This window comes from Periophthalmus magnuspinnatus, chromosome 21 (assembly GCF_009829125.3).
Source record: "Periophthalmus magnuspinnatus isolate fPerMag1 chromosome 21, fPerMag1.2.pri, whole genome shotgun sequence".
NCBI lineage: Eukaryota > Metazoa > Chordata > Actinopteri > Gobiiformes > Gobiidae > Periophthalmus > Periophthalmus magnuspinnatus.
The window spans coordinates 10,068,185-10,090,565 of NC_047146.1; the positions used below are offsets into that span (position 1 = coordinate 10,068,185).

Here is a 22,381-nt window from a genome sequence, read left to right on the forward strand (position 1 = left end):
ATCTATATGAATTTTTATTGCTACAAAAAAAATACTTTGATAAACATGTAAACTCTAAGGGGATTACATCTCCACTGATACCTGTAATTTGGGTTGATGGCATTACTTGCTCGTCTCCGTTAAACGATAACGATAAAAGTCATGCTATTGAACATTTCTGGCAAAGAAATTACATCCTCGTAGAGAAAAGCAGTTGGGACCTCTACCAGAGTGCACAGTTGAAATACGCTGTAGTACAAGAATTCGATTACAAGGACATGGAACCACTGAATTTCACTGTTTAAAGTAGTTTTGGTTATTAGGACGTCTATTTCCTATCCATTGTGAGCTCCACACAGTGTCTTGGTGGAGGTTTTTTATTTCTACTTCAAAAAATATATATCTTTTTCTGTAAAAATGTGAAATGGTCTAAAAAGGAAAGAGTTATCTTGCTCCAATCTTTCCAGGATAAAGATTGACACAGCAGGCGACAAAGTACCCAGCATAACAGGCTAACACGGTTTATACTGGTGCTTTTATTCTTCCAACATTTATTGAATTCCACTCTTTTGTGTTGTATAATAAGAAATAAAAATCACATTGGCAATACAAAAGCCTTGATTGCCATTGGATTGCTACAGTCCCTAAAACTGTCATATCCCAGTTTCAGGCGTGAGACAGTGACGAGGTGCTAAGAAAAAAAAAAAAAAAAATCTAGATCACACTATGAGAGACGGATGAGGCAAAAACACTTTGCATTCTCAACTCCCCTCAAAATTCCTCCCCTTTAATTTTTCATGGCCATACCTTTTAGAGACACGTCAGTTTGATTTAATGTGGGGCTGACAGTTATTGGTTTTTGGTGTTTACCTCTTATCACTTCAGAAAAACTGTGGAGGCCAATTTCTGCTCGGGGAATGCACATAAAGCGGCATCAAAAATTAAGATCTTGACGCCCTGGAAACATTATAAAAGCTTTCTATAATGCCATCGCGAGCGTGTGTGTTTACGCTTTTTTTTGTGCAGTTAAGAGGACAGCAGGATTCCGGTTTGTGTATATCTGTGTTTTTGCTATTTGGTTTGTATTGGCACAGCAAGCACATCTTTTTATTACGCCCTTCAAGCTGACATTTGCTGTAGTGCAGCCGCTTTGAATTTGAATGACGAAGCCTTGATATTGGCGTATGCAGATCAGGCTGAAAATTGTTGCTTTTTAGTACTAGATGTTATAGGTGAATGGGTCAGAGGAAATCCAACACTGTAACTCTCAGTTTGTATCAAAAGTTATCTATAGAAGAAATATCTTAGCAAACCATTGACAGATAATATATAGAGGTCTGTGATTCGGTTGAACCGGCTGAAGCTGCAGCAAATACTGTCAAAATGTGAATTGCTGTTAAGGTTGATTTATAGTCCAGCGTCAAGCCCCACACATCTGAGAATCTAAGAGCTGATGTCCTGAACCGTACGAGCTTCTGCGGAGCTAGTCGGGGTCCAGGTGCGTCATGGGAATCCAGACAATTCCATTTGCATGCTTTTTTTTAATCTACTATGACAATAAACAATCATATTAGGCTCATATGCAGACATCTGTGCCAAACTTGAGCTCTTCCCAGTTGTTTTTAGTCAGCTGTCTGTATAGTCTTTGTGGATCAACCAACCACAGCTCTTGCGTTCAGCGAGAATTCAACACGTACTAACTTTTCAGACAGATGTACACGCACATACAGCCAACGCCGCAGTCTTTCTGATTGACTTTCATGTGTGTCGGAGAGCTGTGCAGCACAACTGTGTAGATTTGAAGCTGGACTATAAACCAGCCTTTAGTTTTGGTGCAGAATTTTATAGTATGACTAAAATATATTCACAGCAGTAGTATTCCTGCTTTGTATTCTGTAGTCTAGTTTCAACACCCAAATCCCAATGGGTAGAATTAATTTAAGGGGCAGGTTAACCAATCAACGAAATGTACAATCCATCTCCTAAAAAAATATGGTGGCTCTTGGGAAATCCAAATTGGACATACAAGAACAGCCGAACTGCGGAACAGCATAGACTTGTGCCAATCAAGAGAAGAAGCACTACACACATGTAATCAGAAAGATCACTGTAAATGATATGGGGACTGTGATTGGCTGTGAAGGACTCTGATTGGTTCATCAAGTCTGTGGGAGCATTGATGTGCTGTGAGTTGGTTTTTAGTAGCCCCCTTTTTCACTATGTCAACCGGGTACTTCCAGTTGCCTTAAAAGTCTTCACTTACTGTCCCATTCATTTTCTATGGGGAATTAGCCGAGTAGCGCTAAAATAAATCGCATATACACACAGCGGAGAGCGAGTTACACATGGATAATCACTGGGAGCATGTTAATTCCTTTATCTATGATGTAAATACTTCGCTGTTCATAAAAGATGACGCTAACCTTACCTCAAAGTCAAAATAAAACATGAAAAAAAGAACGAAACAACTAATAACAAGTCGGATGTTTCTGTTCTGATAGTGGCACGAGTTTAACATCAATAAATACATTTAATTTCAATTGGAATTAGCTTACATCTACATTTATATACACAGAAGTCTCCTGATTTATTTTAGCTCGACTGGGCGAATTCTAGAGAATGAATAAGACGGTAAGGGTGGATCTGCACTTTTGAAGCCTTCGGGACGAGCGTAGCGGTATTAAGAAAAGGGCATGCTGCTCCTGTTTGGGAAAAGGACTCAGTGACCACGCTAGGCTAACACAGTAACATGCATACATAACAGACAACCTGACATGCTTGGAGATATGGGACTGTTTAGACTCTGACAGAAGGACGAACATGGAGACGTTTCATTAATGCATCATCCTAGTGTTTTCATGACTTGTAGCTATCTCCCTAAAACCTGCCTGATTTTGTGATGTTAACATAATTCCGCATTACAAACACAACCATAGTCACAGCGAGTGTTCCAGATGCACGCAGTCTGCTGGCACTTTTAATAATGAACGTCTTTAGAAGGGAGTCTCGCGGTGCACAAAGTGTCTCGAGTGATTGGAAAGTATTTGAAGTGGAAGAAGAGAGGATTGATGTTTGCGCTGCGAGCGTGTAGACCAGCGCTGGCCCACAGTGTAATCAGGAACCAACAACCCCACCCCCTCGATCCTCCCTCCTCTCTCTCCCCCCTTCCCCCCCGTCCCCTCCCTCGCAGCCATAGGATTTTCTCTCACTATTCAGCCCTGATAGATGAGGCGCTCTTTGTATTTCAGCCATGCACTTTCTTAAATCTGAAAAGCCAATTCATCTTGCGCAGCGAAAGGGGGAGGATGGTAAAAAAAATAAAAAAAAACTTCAGAACTCATTTTTTTCACTCATTGCCAGAACTCAAGTGTCATTCAAGTACTTTTTTTCCTCCATTTTCCCTCCACTACTTTGTCTTGAGTTCATTAATTGTCATATTCGAACATCACGTGCTTTGACTGCAGCTGGCACTAAAGAACATCTTGGCTATTCCACGTGCGTGTGTGTTGTAGATTCTTGAACAGAAGATAAGGGAGAACGTCAGCGCATATTTCATTTTGGGGTGAGATATGGAGGGAAATGCGTTTCTGTTTTTCTGATGGATTGGATTAATCTTTGCTTTTCAGGTACAGTGCTTTTCAGACATCGAGGCAAAGTAGTTTATCTGCGCTGGCTGTCAGGCTGAATTCAAGCATTTACAGAGCCAGACAAATAAGCCCTGTAATAAATCATGGCCTTTTTTGTGTATCGGCCGGGCGTCAGAGAGGCCGAGCTGTTTGAAGTTCAGCCACTTTCATTACACACATGTCAACAACGTGTACCAAGTTGAATAGTCCTGGGGGTAGGATTCTTTACACCTCTAAAGGCAGAATTGGAGCTTATTTTTAGTGGTTGTAGTCGAGGCCGTAGCAACAGAGACCAAAACAGAGTGTACTAAAGCTTGTGAAGCGTAGAACCACTCAGAAATAAACTGTATGTATAGTACGGGCTGGTTAGTTTTGGTAATCTCCCTGTAGCATAGCTTAGCTTACATCGACACTGTGGGCAAATAAGCTGCAATGTTTACATACCAGTTTAATCCTACAAGCTCTACACCACTTCTTGTAAATTATATTGGATATACTGCAATGGCAGCTGCTCAGTACTTGTTTGTTTGTCCGTTTAATGGACGCTTGGAGGGTCAACCCCGCTCTCATTCTTGTATAGTGGTGTTATGTAGGGAGGGATGACACTCTATTTCGACAAGACGAGACAAAAGATTAAGTCCATGAGATCGAGACGAGGTGAGATTTTGACATAATTGTGTGGTATGGTATGATTTTATTTGAACAGGGGCAGTGCACGACATTACATTGACCTTAAAAACAACAGGAAAGATGTATGGTGCAAGGTTATAGATAAAGTACTAATTTCCCCCTCTAGTCCCTGGACAGGCTGATGTTTAGTCAAAATAAGTTTGGTGTAGATGGATGAAAGATACAACACATCTCGCCTCTCAAATACGCCATTTCTAAAAACATTCAGTTCACACACACATCCATACCAAATTATTCACACACACAATCACCCACTTTCAGATATACAAATCCTACACATTCACACATTGTAGCACTGCTTTTTGGAACTATAGCTTCTCAAGAAATCTAACTCACCTGCACTTAGCCCCCACAGTTTTTTGTCCAATCCAAATGTAAATCGTCACATTTTTGTATACCGTTTTCCACCTTTAAGGCACTCAAAGCTCTTTACATCAAGGAACCACTCACCTATTCACACACATATTCATACACCAGTGTACGCAGACACTGGGGATGAGGTGGGTTAAGTGTCTTGCCCAAGGACACTGTTATGACCTTCTTTACCCTAAATCTTTACTTGTATTGTTATGGATCTCTTTAACCCAGCCTTCGTAGTACTATCTGTTGTTATGCACGGGAATGATTGTTTTGATGGTATAAATACACTGTATGTTCATTTGTCAGCTGAGGGCGAGACGACACTATTAGAGACATCAGCTCTTTGACAACTGTGCACAAGTGATTCAATAAACCAGACTCTTTGATTCAAGACAACTTCTTTGTTCGTTTTATATTTTTAAGGTTTTTACTATTAGAAATTCCACAACAACACAACAACAGCAGCAGCGTTCATCTGTGAGATCCAGATACCAGTGATGATATAATGATTATTTGTGATTATTTATGTTTTTATATGTGTGATTTTAATGTCCTTCTTATTATGTAAAGCACTTTGAATTACTTTGTGTACGAATTGTGCTATACAAATAAACTTGCCTTGCCTTGCCATGCCATGATGAACCGCCAACCTTCGGATGAGTGGACAAACTGGGCTACTGCTGCCTTGTCCCATCCCTATGGACACAACAATGCTTGAGCCCACTGTTGTATAAATTTCCCTATCCCGAGATATTCCACAACAAACCTCTTTGAGTGAAGGAGCCTTGAATGAATCCATTGGAGTAGCATTTGAGTTAATTTGCACAAACAGATAAGTACCATAAGAAAAATATTCAGAGGCTTACTATACTCTTTGGTTTTCAAAAGCCTAACTTATTGTGCATTAAAAATATCGTTCCACCCCTTCTCTGTGAAATTCACTCAAGGCTATTTTTACTGATAATACTTTTGAAGGATGGTAACAAAAGTCTTTTCAAAACGGAGATATGTTTTTTTTGCTATTGAACTCTTTACAATGACAGATCTAAACGTTACAGAAACAACTGCCAACGTGGATGGATATAGTTTATAATGGATATATTGTTGTTGTATCACTGGGCAAGACACTTCACCCCTATTACCAGTAACAATATGTGGTTGGTTGAAAGAGAAAGTAAGATGACGGTAACTGGACTGTTGTTATGGTGCCAAATGGAACGGGCTAAGGCCAAAGCTTTAAAGCATAAAAAGCTCCAGTTTTCCTTCAGGCATTTTAATTTGATTACACAATAGCTTTTGAATATAGTCTAAAAGCAGACAATGGATTTCATTTATTTTACAAAGTGGAGGAAATGTGTCTCATAAGAACTGTTGCTCTCAGTTTTTAATGGGTTTGAATTTATATAAAAGCAACAACCTTCAGCACTTTTAGCTTCTTTTAAAACAATATTTTATTAGAGATTCAACAAAGATTATGCATGCTGTATATTTATAATGCTTACTGATCTGAACTGTGAGGTGCCCTAAGTCGCTCATGTTTAATGCAGTGTTGACGGCAACGGAATGTTTTTCATTCACAAAGCACAATCCATAATCCACCTATTTTATCCAACTCCACAAACATCTGTTGGTGGTTTAAATATATGCAAAAAGGTTCAACTTTTAGCTGCCTTTCCTGTTTTAGTTATTGATTCTGCTTTTAAAAAACACTCACTTCTTCAATTAACATTTTAATACTTTGCAACAACATCGAAATCATTTGGCACATTCTGCCGCAACTGCGATTCTGAGCTCGAGCTGGTGATGGGTAGTGAGGGGCTGTGTCGAGTTATCAAGAAATCAAAGTGAACAAGAGAGTTGTTTTGACTTTTGTGGATCAATAATGCTGATGAATAAATAGCAGTGGCCGCACTTGTAAATTCAGTTCTTCATGTCAAGTTGGAGACAAGGCCACAGCAAAGAGCGAAAAAAAAAAAAACGGTTCAGCCTCTCCACTCTCAAACAACACTTCTGTACTATTTATTTTTCCAAGCCGATTATTTTGAAGCCCGGCATTGTACTAATAGTGTACTTTTTGCCAGTGTGGAAAGGAGAGGCAGCCCCCGTGTCATGTTTAATTAGCAAATTCTCCCAGCGTTTGCGGACACCTTGTTGACACATCCATTCCACATGAGCTATCGCTGATTTCCTTTTTGAATGCAATTTACATAATTATACCTCATCTAGTCCCCGCCAAGCACATGTCTCCGAACGACATGTTGCTCGCAGTGGAGGTAGCATCAGGAAAGCCATATTAGCAAGACGGGGGAAAAATACTCCAAGGCTGCTAGTTCCATCTGCATTGTACGCTACATAAGGGTCTCCAGTGCCCCCAGCCTGCCTTCGCAAAAACACCTCCCTCACAAAGTACGGCCTGGATAGCTTCGCCTGATGATGACCTAAATTCAAGTCGCTCCAACTATACATATCTAAGTTGATCCATCTTTAGTATGCAAAACCCGCAGCGCGCCGCCTCATTCCTAAACATAAATTCTCGTTTATATGCAAAAGTTTAGGGAGGGGGAAAAAAAAGACAGCATTCTTTTGCAGTCAGTGTTAATGGCAGCATTTAAAGTCAAACAACCTCCAGTCTCCCTGAAGAACAATAAAATATGACAGTCTGAATTGCCGTGGCGTACATTATCATAGCGCGCTAGAGTTGCCTCCGAATCCCGTGTCCTGCTCCATCTAATAACTTTGTTTATGCCTGCTTTGGGAGACGTCTAGAGAGACACCTTGAATGCCTCGCAACAGCTCTGAGCCCCAACATAAAGACGAGAAATGAAATATTCACTCTCCTTATTGTCTCCACAACTCCAGGAGAAGAATCAATAAAACAGCACATTGGCGTCTACAGTGAGTTTTAAGGTTTTCCAATGGGGGATAGAACAGCTCTCCGCGTGACGTTGGGGAAAAGATGAAAAAAAATAAAAATGCTCTTTAGGCTCACCGGGTGCAAAACAGCCCAGTTTTATTTTGATGTGTGGAATTAATCAGAGGAGTGCATCTCGTAAGAACAAAAAGAAGTGATGTTGCCTGCAGGAGCTTCGGCGGTCATCGGAGATTTGACTAGTTTTAAAAGCGTAGTAACATATCCATAACGTTAATTCATTTTTTTTGTGTGTGTATGCTACTCATTTTTAAAGTCGTTATCAAATCCCCAACGTAGGGTCGACCGACTTCAAAGTGCTCCAAATAAGTGTTGACGGAGACGGGATTGGTTAGCGAAGGTCGTGACCCCAGGAAGTGTGCCGGATCTTACGACAGAATGGGGCAATTACACGGATCAGATGAGCGTGAGTCTAGGTACCAGTGGAAGACAAAAGGCGGGGATAAATGGAGGAGGCAGTGACCCCATTACCATGTTGTGTGCGAGGTGGAGCAAATCCGATAAGCCTCTTCTCTATACATTAGACAAAGAGACAAAAAAAAAAAGAACAGTTTGGGGTTTAGGTCAAATACAACCTAAATACTTGTATGTAAATAAAACATGAAGTAATGATATGCAAATCTCATACACATTTTTCCTATGAGCATGTGACACTGACATTTATGCCGATGTAAAGCTACATTATGTGACTTTTCTGCTGGAGGGCTTTGCAAACTGCATGTATCATTGGGGATGTTCTTGCATTTGTTCATTTACAGTTATTTTATTATGACAATACCTCAGTTTGTTGAGCGTTTGTCCATTGATCTGAAGGTTGGCGGTTCGAATCCAGCTCTCAACATAAAAAGTATCACTGGTTGAGTGGTTAGATCCACAGAACCACAGGTTGGCACTACGATTCTAGCTCCCACAGATGAATGTTGTGTTTGAGCAAGACACTTAACCCATCCTGAATGTATGTGTGTGAATAGGTGAATGGTTCCTTGATGCAAAGTGCTTTGAGTGTTTGGAGTTGAAGGAAAAACGCAATATAAAAATGTGACCTTTTACCATTTACTACCAAAATATTAGCATTGAAAAACAGGCTTTCTTACTGTAAGCTGGTTCCCCTCTGCACAAATCTCACCTTAATGATAAATAAGATAAAGAGCATACTGAGGAACATTCCAAGCAAAGCGTTAACGTCTCCATGGAGATAAGTAGGTGGCAAACCCTCCACCAGAAACGTTACATAGTGCACCTGTACAAACTAGTTAAAAAATCTGGCCACAGCTACAAAAAGTGTTTAAAATATTTCCATTGCATGTAGCATTTTAGGAAACAGATTTTTTAATTTATTGTTTTTGCTCATTTTTATGCCCATTTTCTTGTCTAGGGGTGTGGAAATAGGTCTGCTGTTCTCATCATAATGCAATATACCACGTTTAATACCAGAAAAAGACTGCAACTGTGACAAGCACGCAGGCATTAGCCCAATCTTCTTATGGTGGAGATACAAAAACCTGATATCTAAACAGTCCTAGTTCTGGGGTAAATTCTCTACATGCAGCCAATAAAATTAGGTTGTGTTTGTGAATGATATTTTTTGTGAACTTACTATAATTCATATTCTGTTGTTGTGATTTTTCTTACTGTGTTGTATAAATACATTTTTTCTGGGCTGTATTGCAATTAAGCATGCACATTCAGAAAGGTCAAGGCCTTCATGACTAAAAAGTGTGTTTAGAGCAGAAACATTGAACACTATGTTAGCAAATGGCTTAAATTTCCCGGTGATGTTTGTTCCTGGCGCTTCACTCCAGCACAGTGTAATTTGCCTGTGATTTCTAATCTTTATGACAGAACGTCGAGCCGAGTGCCTTCTACAAACGCAGACGATCGCGGCGTTTCTCCAGGCACATTATGGACCGGAGTGATTAGAAGAACTTAAAATGCAAAGGCATCCCTTGAAACTGAACGCATTTACAATCCCATTAAATATGGAATTGTGTCTGTGGGCCAACAGTAAATTTGAAATATCTTTGCTGCAAGACTTTTTTTTTTTCATCCGTTCTTCATACAATTTCCTTTTCGCTTCCTGCGCTTTCTAAGGGATTCTGTTTGAGGCACTTGAGTAATTGGCAAGTAACTTTTTAATGAAAATAGCTTCACTTGACATAATTATGTTGGGTGAGTCAAAAGGATGCTATCGCTCTTTTTCATCAGTATCATGCCGATAATTTTAATGACTTGATTGTGAGATGGGGAGAGTGAGTCACTTTGGCTGTGAATGTAAATATGCTTAAATGTTGTGTGATTATTTTTACCCGCTAATTAAGTTTTTACGAGGAAAAAACTGTGGGCTGTAAGCTTTGTGCTATATGACCAATGGTTGAGTAATCACAGAACTAACAGACACCACTTCCCTTTAACATTTTTAACAATGTACAAATACACGTCAAAACTCGAAAATCAAAACTAAAGCAAATGTTCAGGCAACACTTTCTTTTCCTACACTGTTTACAAGTACAATTTCACAACATGTACCTCTAACCCTAACCTTAACCCGTGATAAGTAACACATACCGTTCACTGTGGTGAGGGTGCAATTATCAGGAAAAGAAAGTTTTGTTGAACGAAATAAAATGAGGCAGGATTTGGTGAATTCATTAAATCGATCTACTTAAACTCATCTTTTGTGTTGCATCTAACCGCCTGTGTCTAGGTGCGGTGGGGAAAGTGTCTTGCCTAAGAACACAATGACAGCATGAGCTCATTTAAGGTCGTTCTGCTGAATATGGAGTAGACATTTCTTACACTTAAAGCCGCTAAGCCGATCTGAGAATTGAACCCCAGACCTCCTTACTCAGAAGAAGAAGCGCTAATTAATATGCAACCTGATTTTCTTTCTTTTTTAAACGTTCCTTTGTCTCTTGAACTGACAAAAATTTCGACAAATAGCTCACAATCGGAACAGGTCTTTGGGATCACAAAATCTTTTTTTACGGCTGATTTAATTCTCAGTAGTTTTCCAACCTCCCCATTACCAGACAGCGCAATTAAACTAGAATATGCAAATGTGGCCGCCGGTAACTGTTTACTCCCAGGAAGAACCACCATCTGCTAAATAACCTTTACCACCGTTAAACAAGCATTTAGTAGCCTAATCATATTTACATAAACAACAGCGCGCCCCAGTTCAAGCCGCTGCTGCATTGTCGTACACAACAAACCATTTATCAGTGCAGCCGTTTGACCTGGTTTAATGTAATCCAAAGAGACTCGCCCACACCGAATCCACATCACCTCTGTTCTCATTAGGAGAAAAATCAGCCTACATATGAAGCCGCGCCAGAAGAAGAAACCTTTTTTTATATATTCCCACTAAACCTCCCCTTAGTGACTTCCTCCTATTGCTAGATTGCAGCAGTATTGTCAGATAATATAAGCCTCTTCTTTGAAATTATGCATGGATACTGCACGTTTTGCTTTTTTGATAGAGACAAGAGACAGAGACTTGAATTTATCCCAATTATGAGGCTGTGTAAGTTGAACAAAGGTAACCTGCAAAGTTAAGGCTTAACAATATAAGAAAAACAGTGACAACAATGGAGTCAACTGTAACTGCGAGGTGTGTCTTTATTTTATTATTTGTGGATGTAAAGTAATTGGAATGTGTTTGGGCACATCTGTTGGATTTTAATGCCATGTTCAAACGGAGAACTACGTGGGAGTCTCACGCTGTTAGCTGCGATGGTGTTGTTTACTCATTAGATATCATAGGCATATTTAGACAGAGCTAATCAACATAACTGCATATTGCACATGTATGGTGAACGTTGTTATAGGGAGAGCATCGGACTTAAATACATGCGTTTTTACTGCCTCATAATGTTTGCATGGACTGGTTAGTTGCATTCTTGGTTCACTAGAAATGATTTTGGACCCAATTACTATGTCAACTTATGGTTCAATAAATAATAGATGGAACAGCGGCCAACATTTACTGTGGTACTTTTTCTTTGTACTAGTTTGTAATAGTTCTTTTTCTGTACTATGACACAATTTGAGCTGTGCGGAGCTGAGTAAACGGCTTCAATACGTGTTTTATTTTGCTTTTTATTCACTGACACCACATTCATACTTGGCAATGTACGTGAAGTGTCTTGCCTGAGGACACAACGTCAGTATTTTTTCCACTGGCATCCCTCTGGCACCTGACATTCAGTGCCAGTGACGTCAATTAACTCCAATTTACCGTTTATATTGTCTTCAACTGTATATTTCACTTCAAAATTTGTTATCGTGACAGGTCAATTTGGGCCACTGTGAGGAAAACTACTTGCGAGATTCCAACAAAAGCCACAAGGGTTCAGTAATGAGACAAATTCGATTATTTACAATTGAGCGAAACATCCTTGTGGTTCAAATGTATAAACCAATTAGATCCAGTGTATCCATCATTGCAAAACAGACCCAAAGCCTTGGTTGAGGAGTGCACTTTCTAAGATTTTTTATTTATAACAAATGCTCCTGTCTTCACACAAATCAATAGTGAGATGCAGAGAGATTTAATATAGAATGCTGTTATTATTTTCAGTGACAGACGTAAATGTGCCAGTGAGGGCTTTTGCTTTGGGGCTGCTGGAGGACCTACACTGTCACATAGTACACATTATAGTACTCAAATATTGGCCACATGATAAACTACACAATAAGAAAAAATACTATGTGCTATTTTTGGCAGCGACCCAAAACAAATACTGTTGCGTACTTTAAAAATGTCATCATGTTATCATTATTTGAATAAAAGTCGTCTTGCCCCAGTACAGATATATTGTGTAAGCAGCTTGTCAAAATAAGTTCACTGAGTGCACTTATTTTGACATTTTATTGTCCAGTAATCAGGAAGTGTGCATTAGCATGTTAGTTGTTCTTCACTGTCATAGCAAAATTCTGGTCTCTGAGAGCTGTGAAAAGCACTAAACTCATTGCAGTGAATAATTAGGATGTTCATAACCCATAAATAAAGTGTAGAATAATTAGTTCTATTGTTCTTGTTTTAAAGACAGTAAAGATCAGGTAGAGCATCTTCAACCCACCAAATGTAATATATGACCACGGAAACTACGACTAATAAACTCTTCTACTACTTCCATAATAGAAGTAATGCAAGATGAGTTTGAATCATTTAAAATAAACATCAGCATGTGTAATTTGTGAAGAAGTTAACTAACTCATGTGTACCAGCGTGCTACATCTGCCGCTTTGAGTCAGGTAAAAGCAATGTTGACGAATACCCACCATCTTTGTGTTAAGGTAATGGAGGAAATGAAGCAGAAACCTGTGGAGACCTGGTTTGAACTGCAGCGCTTTGATCGTGATGGTGATGAGGTTTGCCACAAGTGTCACAGTCTGTCACAGCTGTCAGAACTCGTCTGTGTTCACATGTATTGATGCATGTTTGTTTAACTGTAAACACATTCACTTTGTACTGCCAATAGCCGTTCTATCAGGTAGAATAATGGCACATCTTATGCCCTAGACGAGCTCCCAGAGGAGCACAGAATTATTTTAGATCCAAATATTTATTGATGTGTGCTGATTGTTTCCAATGAGTAAAGCACAAACAAAAGTACTTTCATGTGGTCAATGGCATTTCTGTTTTGGTGAAAATCCACTTAGACAGGGTATGCAGTTTGCTGCTCTTACTGATTTAAAAAAGAAACTATCACAACTAAACCTAGGTTGCCAGAGCCATAACCTGCAGATAAAGGACACATACAAGTTTTTCTTATCCTCAGTATATCAGCAGACAATGCCTCTTGTGAAAGCTCAGAACCTCCAGAATTCACTCACTGAGCTGCAAAGGCTGCACTACCACTGATTGATCATTGGCGGTCTAGGTAGTGAGGATTCAGATCAGAGAGAGTACTTTTAGGTTTTTTTTTCAGCATTGAAACTGGCAATCCAAATGAGAAGCTCATGTAAGGCTCAATATAAATAACTTTGACCATTGTTTGGGCTATGCTTCCTTGTGACACAATGCCAGTCTTCAACCAGAAACTCTCTGGTTTAGTCAGTGCTCAATCCACTACACCACTCAGTGGACTAGTTCTGTGTTTCAGTCCATGAGAACTGCATTGTTCAGTTCATGTATACATGTGTACATGCATCTGTTTTACTTTATGACTGAATTCTTTGCTATTTGGAAATAATGAAGATTTGAGCCCTGTTTAAATGCTTGAAATCCAATCTAACAACATGTTTTCTTTGCTAATTAAATAACTCTGCCCCTAATTCTCATAAAACCTAATTAAGAATATTCCCCTGTATACAATTGCCTATTGTGCAATAAGTAATTTCCTTCTGACTTTTTTCTCCTCCACTGTACAAGCCCCTGCAAAACCTTTTGTCACAAGAAACTGTGTTGTAATCAACAAGTTAATTACGGTATTCAGCGTAACTTAAAATATTATCACATTAAAAATATAATCAGCCATGCCTTGTTCGCCTGGAGTGATAATGTGTACTTTATGAAGCAAATGCATGGAGTCGCACTGGGTCTTTCCATTAGTCGTGAGGCTGCTTCAGTAATGTGTCCCTCCTACCATGTTGTTTACCGCAGCCCATTCCATGCCCATACGCCTCAGTGGGGATTTCTACATTGTTTCAGATAATTATTGTTATTTTAACACCATAGCTTTAAATTACACTTACTGCCTGAAATATGCCAGCGGCGTTATGGCAATCTAATAAATGGTTCAGGGCAATACGCTGGAGCAATTATTCTTAACTAAGGTACTCCATATGCTATTAAAATGGTGGTGTAGATGGGAGATAATGCTTGAGCAAAGGTCCACCTATGTGTCTTATTATTACTAACTATATGTCTAAGATTTGTGTTGTGTCTGTGATCGCTGTGGGCTGCATTCGAGGAAATGAAGGGAAAAATCCAAACATTATTTATGGTGATGAAGAAAAATCAATCATAAACTCCAGCTGAGGTTCCGCAGCACCTGACAGAGCGCACTCGCCCGCCCACACGTAATTGGTGGAAATTCTGTCTTATTGAGATACGTGTCAATAACAGTCCAGCAAATGTTTTGGTGCAAGCAGAAGGTTATTATATTTCGCTCATCTACAGACTAACGAGGTTTGACTTGTTGACTCCGGCTTACAGTGTCCTGAACTCTATGTGCATTCTACTGTAAATGTACTTTCTATAGGCTATTAAAAGTGTGTACCAGGAAAGTTGGAACATGGTGTAAACTGCATGTAAAACAGAATGCTCTTTGCAAATCGCAGCAGTATTTTTATATAAGAGGCAAAGAATAAAATAAAAATACCAAATATCAAGTCTGGGGTCAGCAAAAGTTTATTACGCTAATGGTGTCATGTCTCAGGCAATGACAAAAGTATAAAAATATTTTTAGATGAGTGACTTAGAGGAATTGCTGTGGCAACTGATAAAAGAAAGAAGATACAGATGCAGAGAGTATTAAATATTTTATGAGAAATTATAGCTCACACTGAATGTAATAGAAGCTCAAAGGGGTGACAAAAACAAGTGGGGAGGTTTAGCCTATAGCTTATACACTGGTCTGTTTTTGAAAAGTGCACTACTTCTGCTCGTCTCCATGGGGATTTTGTCTGGAATGTTCCGCAGTATGCCATTAAACTTACATAAGTAAAATAGTCTGGTGGCGTTGTCAACTTGTCTAAATGGAGGGAGATATGTTTAATGACATATTGTGGAACATATCAGATACAGCATTAACATCTCCATGGAAACAAGCAGTGGGCAGATCCTCCAACATGAAAGCTGCGTAGTGCGTCTTTAAATAACATTTGAAGATTATTGATGGTATTTGCATTTTTATTGGGGTTGTGTTCTGTTAATACCCTGCAACCTATGTTTTTATGTTCCGTGTTAAAACCCTTGTAAGTGACTTGACCTTCGTGCTCCTATAGCCACAAGAGCATTAGCGACATCTGGTTCAAAGGTCAGGACATAGAGCTTAGCTTAGGGCGCCATTTCAAGTTCATCCTTAGGTTAACGGATTTGGCTTGAGGTCACGACTCGGGAGAAGTTAAAGATTAAATGCCAAATGTATATAGATTATCGAAAATCTGGACGTATAAAAATACAGTGTACAGTGCATTACAGTCACTTAACAAATCCTTGAGCGTGTTCACAAAAGCATATTAAGAACAATGGCATGACAGAAACAAATGCCCCTGTGCGAGCCTCATAGTGTTCTTCTGCAGATAAAGCCAAACTCGATTTGTACTATCTGTTTTGAAGAATGGCAAGAATGAACACATTACATGAAAATACAATTTCTGAGCATGAAAACCACATTCCCCCATTCCATAAAATATGATGGGAAGTTGAAACCACCATTGTGCAAATGATCTATGATAGTCCAAAGAGATTCATTAGTTTTTTTTTATTATATTCACCCTGAGTTCATAATGTAAGCCTGTACTGTATTCATTCAAAAACAGATACAAAGTCTTGGGGAAAAAAAAACAAAAACAGATCATGTTTATTGTTGCCATAATCCATAAAGTTGTGCTAACAGCATAACTTCAGACTCATCGTCAGTGAGATGGAGAAAGATCAGGACCTTGGACAGTGCTCTTCTTTAGGGACCATATTCTCCAGAGACTCATTCAGCTCTGCTACAAAACTGAAGGCTAGCAAGATATTCATAAACTTTTCTACATATACATCCAATCAGGACCAAACGGTGAGAAACAGCACAAAACATGTTTATTCTGAATGGTAACAATAACACTGTATTAGGTTTGTATTTAGTGCTGTCCTTAGGTCTCAGTTTTCTGATTTGATTGTGTATCAGGCTATTTCATAGATATTTTATTTAAGTTAATCTCAGGGGGCGGGGCAAAGTGTGTTTACTAACAAAAAGTGCCTTTTTGAAGAAAAACAAATCTGTATCTCATCGTTCATCCTTATGTCTCCTGTCTGGCATCTGCGCTGCGTATGTAGATGCATATTTTACAGGACAGTGAGATCTGTTTTTACAAGCAGCGTGGTGCTGTGGTCGCAGGAGGCTGCACTTTTCTTACAGATTCAAATGGCTCGATGACGCGGTTTCTCCTGTTTCCTCAGTCACCCCAGAGTCACCTGAAATATGGTCCACGGTGTGCGCGTCTCTACATCCCCAGAAAGTGCCCTTTGCTGTAGACAATAAGTGATGGATGGGGCCACTGCTCCCTCACAGGAGCTGACAGTTCATTATGGAGTATGTCACCCGATAATTAAGATGTTCTCAACCGAATAAACGCTCGCTAGTTAGAAGCAATTGAGCTGTCGATGGTGATACACGTGCGTAAACCGTGTGCGCACATAGTGGGCACTATCTAAACAAAAGTGTTTAGGTAAATGTAGCCAGTGAGTCTGTAATAGCTGTAAAAAGGTGATCCTGGCGCTGGTGGTATCTCCAAACAAGAGCCTATCGCTGCTGCGCTCTATTCTGTAAGTTACTCTGAAAACAGGCTTAGAGGGGGTATTTTTAATTCTAAAGCGAGGGATTGGTCACACTTCTTCTCATTAGCATGAGGAGCCGTATAAACCCCGCCACTGCAGAGTTTGGAGCTGTTGAAGGCGAGGCAACAAGCGTATCTGAGTGGCTGCTGCGCGCAAGGAGCAAGTAACTTTCACTTTGGGCACAGTTGTGAGTTGATTAGAGCGGCGGGCGGCTGTATGGAGAGCTGGCTCCAGACGTGAGCGCAGGGCTTTCAGAGAGGATGAGGCTGCGCACCGAGACGGACCGCACCGCCAGCGCGATGGGACCCAAGACTTTCACTTATCTGAACCGGTGGATTTTCAGCTTTTTTCTTTATCAGTTTTTCTTTGTCTTTCTGAGTGCGTCTGAGGGAAATACTATCCGCTATCAGACTAACGAGGAGAACGCACCGGGTTCTGTCATCGGAAACCTGGCCAAGGACATGTCCTTGAGTCTGTCTCACTCCTCTAAGTCCAATTTCAGGATGATGAAACAATTCAACGATTCATTCATCAGGGTGAGAGAAAACGATGGGGAGCTCAGTGTGGGGGAACGAATTGACAGGGAGAGACTGTGCAGGCACTCTCCACAGTGTCTCATTACTTTTGATGTGGTCAATTTTTCAAAAGAGCGCTACAAATTGATTCACGTTGAAGTGGAAATAAAAGACATCAATGACAACTCCCCGGAGTTTCCAAACAGGGAGTCTATAGTGGAGATCTCAGAGAACGCGGTGGTGGGCTCCCGGATCCCGTTAGACCCGGCTGTAGACGCGGACGTTGGCTCCAACTACATCCAGAGCTATCAGATCTCCGTCAACAGTCACTTCAGTATAGATGTGCTCCAGAGAGCGGATGGGGTTAAATATGCGGAATTGGTGCTAATGAAGGAGCTAGACAGAGAGACTCAGTCCTCTTACACTGTGGAGCTGGTGGCCACAGACGGGGGCAGCCCGCCCAGATCCGGATCCGCCAAAATCACTGTGAAAGTGACTGACTTTAATGACAACAGCCCCGTGTTTGACCAGAGCAGCTTCTCTGTCAGTTTGCCCGAGGATGCCCCTGTGGGCACCGTTATCCTGGACTTAAATGCAGTTGATGCTGATGAGGGACTGAATGGGGAAGTAGTGTACGCATTCGGAAAGGTTTCTCACGAAATAAGAGAACTTTTCCTAGTGGATAATAAATCAGGACACCTAACTCTAAAGAACCCGGTGGACTTTGAGGAGAAACGCACTTATGAGCTTGATGTGCAGGCGACAGATTTGGGCGCAAACCCCATCCCCTCTGTGTGCAAAATCATAATTCACATAACGGATGTAAATGACAATGCCCCAGAAATCAGCATCACCCCCATGACCTCCATCACCACGGGCATTGCGCACATCAGCGAGACGGCGGAGAAGGACAGCCTCGTGGCGCTCATCAGCACCTCGGACAGAGACTCCGGGGTGAACAGCCAAGTGCACTGCACGCTCTACGGGCACGACCACTTCAAACTCCGCCAGGCGTATGAGGACAGCTACATGATAGTGACAGCTGCGCCGCTGGACAGGGAGAGAATCAGTGAGTATAACTTGACTGTGATGGCAGAAGATTTTGGGACGCCCCCTTTGAGAAAAATCAGCCAGTACACCATTAGGCTGACGGACGAGAATGACAACGCCCCCCACTTCACTAAGTCTGTCTACGAGGTGTCAGTAGTGGAGAACAATGCCCCCGGCGCCTTTATTACCACTGTGGAAGCTACTGACGCAGACCTGGGGCTAAACGGCAAAATCACGTATAGACTTGTGGACAGCGTCATTATGGGCTCCCCTGTCAACACATACGTCTCCCTCAACTCAGTCTCTGGCTCCATATACGCGCTGAGAAGTTTTAATTATGAAGTTATGAAACAGCTAGACATCCACGTAAAGGCCACTGATGGGGGGTCACCGCAGCTCCAGAGCACGGCTGTCATCCGGCTAAAAATAGTGGACCAAAATGACAACCAGCCTTCTATCATCGAGCCCCCGCTTTACAAGGGATCAGCCGAGGTTTTCCTGCCCAAAGACGCACCTGCGGGCTACTTGGTAACCCACATTAAGGCCACAGATGCTGATGAAGGCATAAACGCGCAGCTGTCCTATAAAATCACCGAGGGCGGACACCTGGGCTTCTCTATTAACAAGGACACGGGGAAACTGCACGCGAGTCGACAGCTTGCCTACGATATTTCAGACAATGTCAAAGTCACCATAGCAGTGAGCGACAACGGTTTCCCTGCGCAAACTTCCACAGCAGTCATCCACTTGAGCTTTATCGAGGGGAGTCTACCCAGCATGCCTTCTTCTGTGTCTGAGAATAGCAGCGAGGATTACTTTGAGTGGGACATGTCTGTGGCCATTATTATCGTCCTGGCAGGAAGTTGTTCTCTCCTCCTCTTGGCTATCGTGCTCATTACGACCATTTGCAGCCGGCGCAGGAAGGAGCCAAGGGAGAGCGGGTACGAGGAGAAAGAAGACGCACCAAACGTAGAGAGGAAAGTGGAAAGCGGCCATATTGATTCATTGATCGCCAACCACAAAGGCAAAGTGTTTGATGCCCATCCATTTCCAGAGACAGCTCCTCTGGCGAGCAGCACTACCACCACGGAGGCCCGGTGTGAGGACGCGAGGCAGACCCCAGGCATTTTTGAGCCCAACAACAGGACAGTGGAGGGCAAATTAAAGGTACAGACATTCATTCAAACTTTTAGAACTTAGAAGACCACAGAACTCCTAAAATAACCACTTTTGGGCACTCCAAGCTTGTTACATCCAACCACTCACATATTTTTGCACTTTGTACTGTTAAGTTAAGCAGGTGAAGTGTCTTGCCCATTGTCTATGCCTCAGCAGAACCAAATGAGGCACTGCAAGACAGTTTTAAAAGCCCTATGACACCATTTTGATGTGTTAGTGTGAGACCATTTGGGACATCTGAACATAACTTGGGGTCCACCTCTGCCAAGGCACTACTATCTTTCATGCAATGTAATGATATACAGCACAGACACTCAAATCTAGTTCATGCTTTGTTTTTTATAGCATCATGTTTCCTTTAAATAGCACGTAATCCTTTTAAATACTCTGGTTTGGTAGTGCTAACCTGTTCCTTTGTCTTCACAGGGCTATTCCACTCTCCCGGGATACGGTAAAGAGACAGTGAGGCCTATTACTATCTGGAAGGGTAATTCTTTCACCACCATCTCGGCCAGGGATCCCCACATCAGCGGTAAGGACAGCGGCAAAGGGGACAGCGACTTTAATGACAGCGACAGCGACATCAGCGCGGACGTGCACAAGAAGGAGTCTCCGCCCACAAACAGTAAGTCAGTGTAAAGTGTCCGTGGGTTTCAGAATGATGAAAAGTTTGGACTGTTGCCATAACGATACGAAAATACGAAAACATGAATACCATATGGATGCTGAAACCCGTGAGTAGATACAAAGGGTCAAAAGCCAGTGTACATTTTGTGTAAGTCCTATGCATACATAAATGAACAGGGAAAGTTAACTGTATTGTTTTAAATCTATTTGGAAATGCTATGAAAACATTTAACAAAAAGGATAATTGAAGATGAACTGTACCAGGGTCTAGTGATTTGTAGTAATGAGCCCATGTGGAATATTAATTACAAAGGGGGAAAAATAATATTAAATGATCCAATAGCAAGTATTAGCCCTCTTACTACATCCAACACAACAGACTCTCTATGTAATGTGTTTCATTTCCACTTTACAGTTGTCAGAATCCATATTGCAATGTAGATATCAGCCCCGAATTGTCCTTTTGTGAGTTCATTTATGAGAAAACTTGCGTAACATGTTGTTCTGACATCCAGGAAGAGTCAAGAGAAGATGCAAAAATACTCAATATAAGTATTAAGAAAGCTGCATTTTGAGAATTGAAAAGTAAAGAGTTGATTCAAATCCTTCATAAAGAACTGAATACAAATCTGTGCACATATTTTATGGTGACCCTGAAACAGACACACTGAATGGAAATAAGGACGAATGAAAATGAATTGAAACATTCAAACATGACATTTAAGACTGTTATGCAATATGTCTTAGTAAACACAGCCTGGACTATTCGTACAGCCAATGTAAAAGGTTGAGCAAACATGCATTGTGGGTAATAGATAATGCAGAGGACACTTCAGCGCTCTCAGTCCACTTAACCTGACCATGCATTTAAATCTTTTTCTCACTCTTGTTGTTATAGGTCTATGGGCTTGTACCAGTGAATGTAAAGTACTCGGGCATTCGGACCGCTGCTGGAGCCCGTCCGCATCACGACCCAACACCAGCCTGGCCTGCGCGCCGCACCTGTCCTCGCACCTGTCCTCGCACCTGTCCACTTTCAACAAGACTGCCTCACTCCCAAGGGACGCCCGACGGGAGAACTACTACCCTTCCCACATACCCAAACCCAATGCACTCCAAAGTGTGTACGAACAAGTGCAGCACCAAGAATTTGACTACATATTGGTTGGTCCGCCCACACCGGCTCGGATACAAGAGACAGACGAGATCTCTATTCCTGAGTACAACAATTCATAAAAAATGTAAATGTTGTGGAAATAATGATGTAAAAAAGCTTTCTCCATGTTGCGGTGTTTTTTTGTAATCCGTCATCTGTGTCTTGGCTCATGTCAGACTGTTTATTGTGTAATATGCAAGATTTTGTATATAATATATTTTTCATATCCATGTACAAAGACTTTATTACGGATTTTCAAAAAGCATGTGTTATTAATATATTAAGGGGCATGGTGACCTGTGAAAAAAATGGAAAGGGGGGAATCTCTGCTGTGAAAACAATCAACTTTGTTTGTGGAAGATTTTTGTCACACTGTTGCACAAATAAATGGTTAAATTAAATATGATTTTTTTTGTTGAACATTGAGTAACACAGATTGTGTCTGTTTCATGGCAGCTGTTGGTGGGTAGAATTGCAGTCAGTAAACATTTGTGACAGACGTAGAAAAAAAATAAAATACTGAGGCTGATCAATTCTCATGTCTTGAACAACCCGATTCTCAGTGGTGGATGAAGTACACAATTCTGTTACTTGAGTAAAAGTGCAAATACAGGTAAAAAGTTATTCAAGTAAAAGTAAAAGTATCACATGACAAAACCTACTTAAGTAAACCTGTTTAAAAATGTACTTTAAGAGTAAAAAGTAAAAGCATTTCATGTTTTAAGTGTAAATGTAGTGGTATTAATGAAAAAAGTATACATATTTTGGTCAAAA

At 40.8% G+C, this 22,381-nt stretch overlaps 1 protein-coding gene across 1 annotated transcript; it reads left to right on the plus strand.

Moving 5' to 3' along the window:
• The first annotated feature begins 17,190 nt into the window (after positions 1 to 17,190).
• si:ch211-199f5.1 (protocadherin-8) lies at positions 17,191 to 22,034 on the plus strand. Its single transcript, XM_055230558.1, has 3 exons — positions 17,191 to 19,812; positions 20,251 to 20,449; positions 21,350 to 22,034. Exons 1-3 carry the CDS (start codon positions 17,341 to 17,343, stop codon positions 21,685 to 21,687), a joined length of 3,009 nt encoding a protein of 1,002 aa, XP_055086533.1. The 5' UTR covers positions 17,191 to 17,340; the 3' UTR covers positions 21,688 to 22,034.
• Positions 22,035 to 22,381: the final 347 nt, after the last annotated feature.

Excerpts from the sequence above, each read along its gene's own strand:
- si:ch211-199f5.1 (XM_055230558.1), top strand. The coding sequence starts at position 17,341 with ATGAGGCTGCGCACCGAGACGGACCGCACCGCCAGCGCGATGGGACCC. Across the intron at positions 19,813-20,250 it reads CAGTGGAGGGCAAATTAAAG|GGCTATTCCACTCTCCCGGG; the intron begins GTACAGACATTC and ends TTGTCTTCACAG. Across the intron at positions 20,450-21,349 it reads GGAGTCTCCGCCCACAAACA|GTCTATGGGCTTGTACCAGT; the intron begins GTAAGTCAGTGT and ends TTGTTGTTATAG.